This window comes from Scyliorhinus torazame, chromosome 22, assembly GCF_047496885.1.
Source record: "Scyliorhinus torazame isolate Kashiwa2021f chromosome 22, sScyTor2.1, whole genome shotgun sequence".
Classification (NCBI taxonomy): Eukaryota; Metazoa; Chordata; class Chondrichthyes; order Carcharhiniformes; family Scyliorhinidae; genus Scyliorhinus; species Scyliorhinus torazame.
The window spans coordinates 9,838,622-9,844,461 of record NC_092728.1 but is presented as its reverse complement, the minus strand read 5'-3'; the positions used below and the strand labels follow the sequence as shown (position 1 = coordinate 9,844,461).

At 52.8% G+C, this 5,840-nt stretch overlaps 1 protein-coding gene across 1 annotated transcript in view; it reads left to right on the top strand.

The window, feature by feature from the left end:
* The window catches only part of gripap1 (GRIP1 associated protein 1), an 88,969-nt gene extending 85,671 nt beyond the window's left edge, over positions 1-3,298 (top strand). Inside the window, 1 exon segment of the mRNA XM_072488996.1 lies at positions 3,087-3,298. Within this exon segment, the coding sequence (XP_072345097.1) occupies positions 3,087-3,176 (90 nt within the window). The 3' untranslated portion in view covers positions 3,177-3,298.
* The last annotated feature ends 2,542 nt before the right edge of the window (positions 3,299-5,840 follow it).

The following is a 5,840-nucleotide window of genomic DNA, read 5'->3' as shown; positions in this document are numbered from 1 at the left end:
CCTTCTCGATTTGTGCATACCTTTGTTCAGTGGGCGTCATTGCCCTTGATGCGTAGGCAACCGGTGCCCATGATGAGGTGTCATCGCGTTGCTGCAGGACCGCACCGATACCATCCTGGCTCGCATCTGTCGAGATTTTCGTTTCCCTGTCTGGGTCGAAAAATGCCAATACGGGTGGAGTGGTGAGCTTGGCTTTCAGCTCCAACCACTCTGCCTGATGGGCCGCCTTCCTCTCGAAGGCAGTGGACTTCTTCACCAGGTTTCGTAGGGCCGTGGCGTGTGAGGCCCTCTTGTCTTCCGGGACCTTCATGGCTGCGATGGCCTTGACCTTGTCTGTGTCCGGGCGCACGCCCTGCTGAGAGATCTGGTCTCCGAGGAACTTGAGTGTCGACATGCCAAAGCAACATTTGGCCCTGTTCACCTTCAGGCCATTGGTGTGGACACGGCGGAATACCTGCTGGAGACGGGAAACATGCTCCTCGGGGGCCGTGGACCGTATGATGACGTCGTCCACGTACACACGAACCCCTTCGATGCCCCCCATCATCTGCTCCATGATGCGATGAAATATCTCTGATGCCGAACGGCATACAGTTATAGCAGAACCTGCCAAAAGGTGTGTTGAAGGTGCAGAGCCTTCGGCTGGACTCATCCAGCTGGATTTGCCAGAATCCATGTGCTGCATCTAACTTTGTGAAAAACCGTGCATGTGCCATCTCACTGGTGAGTTCTTCCCGCTTCGGGATAGTGTTCACGCATTATATTCTGGTTGAGATCCTTGGGATCAATGCAGATGCGCAGGTCTCCCGTGGATTTTTTTAACCACCACCATCGAGCTGACCCAGTCAGTCGGTTCGGTTACCCTGGAAACGATCCCCCGCTGCTGCAGCTCCTCGAGCTGTTCCTTCAGGCGCTCCTTCAGCGGAGCCGGGACCCGTCGTGGTGCGTGGACCACTGGCTTAGCATCAGGTCGCAGTAGGATCTTCTACCGATATGGCAAAGTGCCCATTCCGTCAAACACATCTGGATACTGAGCGAGGATGTCATCAATGCCGGCTTGAAGATCCACGTTGGAGGATGTCGTTGAATAAACCCGCTGCACCAGGTTTAGCTTTTTGCAGGCACGCGCGCCCAGTAGGGATGCCCAGTCCGGCTTGACAATTTCAAACCTTAGCCGTGCATGGGTGCTCCGGTTGGAGACGAGTAGATGGCAGGACCCCAGTGCCGTGATGGCATTATCGTTATAGTCCAGGAGCTGGCAGGCTGCTGGAAGGACCTTGGGGGGGGGGCGGCGCTTCTTGATGCGTTTGAAGTCTGCCTGTGAGAGGAGGTTGGCAGAAGCACTGTGTCCAGCTTGAACTGGATGGAGCAGCGGTCGACCTGCATCACCGCACGCCATTCGTCCTCCGAATCCACAGCGAGGATGGACTGAATGTGAGATGAGTTAGGTGTGGCATGTTCACGTGTGGCGATGATGCCCACTCGGTAGGCGGACTCCAGGCACTCATCCTCCGTTGTGCTGCCAGGATAAGAACCCTGTAATCGTCGTTGCACATTCTGGACGCGCCGTCGTTGAATTGGGAGCGCTGGCCTCTGGCTGGCGGTGCAGACCTGCACAAGGCTTCATAGTGTCCAGGCTTCCCGCAGTTTAAACATCGCCTGCCTCTTGCAGGGCAGTGTCCCCTTAAGTGGTCGCTGCCGCAGTTCGGGCATGTCATGGTGGCGACGTCGTGACGCGGTGTACGTTGCCGCACATGCGCAGTGCGGTCGGCAGACGTTTGCACCTGCGCAGTGCGGGTGTCGGCCGCTTCATTATCCCGTTCGCATCGCGCATGCGTGGGGCTCCGGGAAAAGCGCGCACAATGGCCGCTGTCTTCAATGCTGAGGCGCTGCATCCGGGAGATGGCCTGCACACTCTCTGCCTCCTGGGAGGAAAATTTCTCATTTTCAGCCGATTTGTACTGGGCGTAGTGATTTTTTGTGTGCTCATGCACTGTGCATGTTTCAATCGTGACTAGCAGGGTCATATGCTTGACTTTTAAGAGCTGCTGCTCTCAGAGGATCAGAGTGAACTCCAAATACGATTTGGTCTCTGATCATGGAGCCAGCAATATCACAAGTTGCAGGACAGCGCTAGCCGGCTAGTTAAGAAGGCATTGAAAGATTCATCTTTACCTTGAAGACATTGTTTGAATATGTAGAGCTCGAAGATTTCATTGGTGTCCACTTCATGGTGACTATCGAACTTGTCCAGGATGGTCTGAAACTTTGTCTTGTCCTGGCCATCGGTGAAGTTAACAGAGTTGAAGAGTTTGATGGCTTGATCACCCGCGTTGAGAGGAGAAGGCCGATCTTTCTTGCATCAGACGCACCCTCGAGGTCTGAGGCTTCGATGTACAGCAGAAACTTTTACTTGAATGTCCGCCAGTTGGCACTGAGATTGCCGAAGGTCCTGAGCTGGCGAGGAGCCTGAATCGTCTCCATGGTGCCGGGATACATTCGCTGGTCGTCACGGAATGGACTGAGGTAAACCACCTTAAATTAGAAATCTCCTGGTATCATGTCGTGTTGGGTCCACTGGTCTAACACTGGCTGCAACTGGATGCAGCTTAGATCAAAAAGATACTCCAGACCTTGAAGTCAGTTCAATCAGGTTTATTGAACTAATAGCACAGTTAGCACAGTTCTCTGTGAGTTCGACTCTCTGCTAACTTAAGTGTGGTTACTCTGTCTGACTGAACCAGACTAGCTCTTAGCCACGTGGTGGGGGTGTGAGATTGTAACAACACCCTTGACTGACTCTCTAGATGTTCATCAGTGGAACGAGGCGGAGTGTGAGTGCCTCGTGTCTTTTATAGTCAGATCCCACCCCTGAGTGTCCTGCCTGCTTATTGCTCCTGTCCTGTTCTCTGTGTCCATTAGCTGCTTGGATATCATTGTGTGTGTGTGTGTGTGTGTGTGTGTCTGCATATCTTGACACAGCCTCTTGAGTAATTTTCTATCTCTATCTCTCCCTCTCCCTCTATCTCGCCCCCCTCCCCCCCCCACTCCCTCCCCCCCCCCCCCCCCCCCCCCCCCCCCCCCAGGATTTGGAGGTACTTTCACAGGAGTTGGTGAGAATCAGCAAGACTCCCGCAATCACTAACGAGGTGGAGGGGTTACCCGAGCATCGCTGAAGGGGCTGCCGAGCCAGGAATCAATTGTCGCCTCCTGACCAGTTGGCGGAGAGTGTGGAGCTGTACATAGTGTCTGTGTGTGTATAAATATATATATATAAAGTATATATATGTATAAAGCAGTATATGTTATTGCCTGTACTTCTGAGGGCACAGGTCACTACTCCATTCATTCTCCTAGACTCCTGCCCATCTCACTGCAGCCTTCCATGTTCAAACGGAGTATTCCCTCTATACTGTCCCCATCAAACACTCCCAGGACAGGTACAGCACGGAGTTAGATACAGAGTAAAGCTCCCTCTACACTGTCCCCATCAAACACTCCCAGGACAGGTACAGCACGGGGTTAGATACAGAGTAAAGCTCCCTCTACACAGTCCCCATCAAACACTCCCAGGAGAGGTACAGCACGGGGTTTGATACAGAGTAAAGCTCCCTCTACACTGTCCCCATCAAACACTCCCAGGACAGGTACAGCACGGGGTGAGATACAGAGTAAAGCTCCCTCTACACTGTCCCCATCAAACACTCCCAGGACAGGTACAGCACGGGGTTAGATACAGAGTAAAGCTCCCGCTACACTGTCCCCATCAAACACTCCCAGGACAGGTACAGCACGGGGTTAGATACAGAGTAAAGCTCCCTCTACACTGTCCCCATCAAACACTCCCAGGACAGGTACAGCACGGGGTTAGATACAGAGTAAAGCTCCCTCTACACTGTCCCCATCAAACACTCCCAGGACAGGTACAGCACGGGGTTAGATACAGAGTAAAGCTCCCTCTACACTGTCCCCATCAAACAATCCCAGGACAGGTACAGCACGGGGTTAGATACAGAGTAAAGCTCCCTCTACACTGTCCCCATCAAACACTCCCAGGACAGGTACAGCACGGGGTGAGATACAGAGTAAAGCTCCCTCTACACTGTCCCCATCAAACACTCCCAGGACAGGTACAGCACGGGGTTAGATACAGAGTAAAGCTCCCTCTACACTGTCCCCATCAAACACTCCCAGGACAGGTACAGCATGGAGTGAGATACAGAGTAAAGCTCCCTCTATACTGTCCCCATCAAACACTCCCAGGACAGGTACAGCACGGGGTTAGATACAGAGTAAAGCTCCCTCTATACTGTCCCCATCAAACACTCCCAGGACAGGTACAGCACGGGGTTAGATACAGAGTAAAGCTCCCTCTACACTGTCCCCATCAAACACTCCCAGGACAGGTACAGCACGGAGTTAGATACAGAGTAAAGCTCCCTCTACACTGTCCCCATCAAACACTCCCAGGACAGGTACAGCATGGGGTTAGATACAGAGTAAAGCTCCCTCTACACTGTCCCCATCAAACACTCCCAGGACAGGTACAGCACGGGGTTAGATACAGAGTAAAGCTCCCTCTACACTGTCCCCATCAAACACTCCCAGGACAGGTACAGCACGGGGTTAGATACAGAGTAAAGCTCCCTCTACACTGTCCCCATCAAACACTCCCAGGACAGTTACAGCACGGGGTTAGAAACAGAGTAAAGCTCCCCCTACACTGTCCCCATCAAACACTCCCAGGACAGGTACAGCACGGGGTTAGATACAGAGTAAAGCTCCCCCTACACTGTCCCCATCAAACACTCCCAGGACAGGTACAGCCCGGGGTTAGATACAGAGTAAAGCTCCCTCTACACTGTCCCCATCAAACACACCCAGGACAGGTACAGCACGGGGTTAGATACAGAGTAAAGCTCCGTCTACACTGTCCCCATCAAACACTCCCAGGACAGGTACAGCACGGGGTTAGATACAGAGTAAAGCTCCCTCTACACTGTCCCCATCAAACACTCCCAGGACAGGTACAGCACGGGGTTAGATACAGAGTAAAGCTCCCTCTACACTGTCCCCATCAAACACTCCCAGGGCAGGTACAGCACGGGGTTAGATACAGAGTAAAGCTCCCTCTACACTGTCCCCATCAAACACTCCCAGGACAGGTACAGCACGGGGTTAGGTACAGAGGAAAGCTCCCTCTACACTGTCCCCAGCAAACACTCCCAGGACAGATACAGCACGGGGTTAGATACAGAGTTAAGCTCCCTCTACACTGTCCCCAGCAAACACTCCCAGGACAGGTACAGCACGGGGTTAGGTACAGAGGAAAGCTCCCTCTACACTGTCCCCAGCAAACACTCCCAGGACAGATACAGCACGGGGTTAGATACAGAGTTAAGCTCCCTCTACACTGTCCCCAGCAAACACTCACAGGACAGGTACAGCACTGGGTTAGATACAGTGTAAAGCTCCCTCTACACTGTCCCCATCAAACACTCCCAGGACAGGGACAGCACGGGTTAGATACAGAGTAAAGCTCCCTCTACACTGTCCCCATCAAACACTCCCAGGACAGATACAGCACTGGGTTAGATACAGTGTAAAGCTCCCTCTACACTGTCCCCATCAAACACTCCCAGGACAGGGACAGCACGGGTTAGATACAGAGTAAAGCTCCCTCTACACTGTCCCCATCAAACACTCCCAGGACAGATACAGCACGGGGTTAGATACAGAGTAAAGCTCCGTCTACTGTTACGATGCCCTGGGCCTGTGCACGGTCAATTCCAGCCCCAGAGTCACAACACAAGTGAATTAACCAATAGTTCTGATAAAAA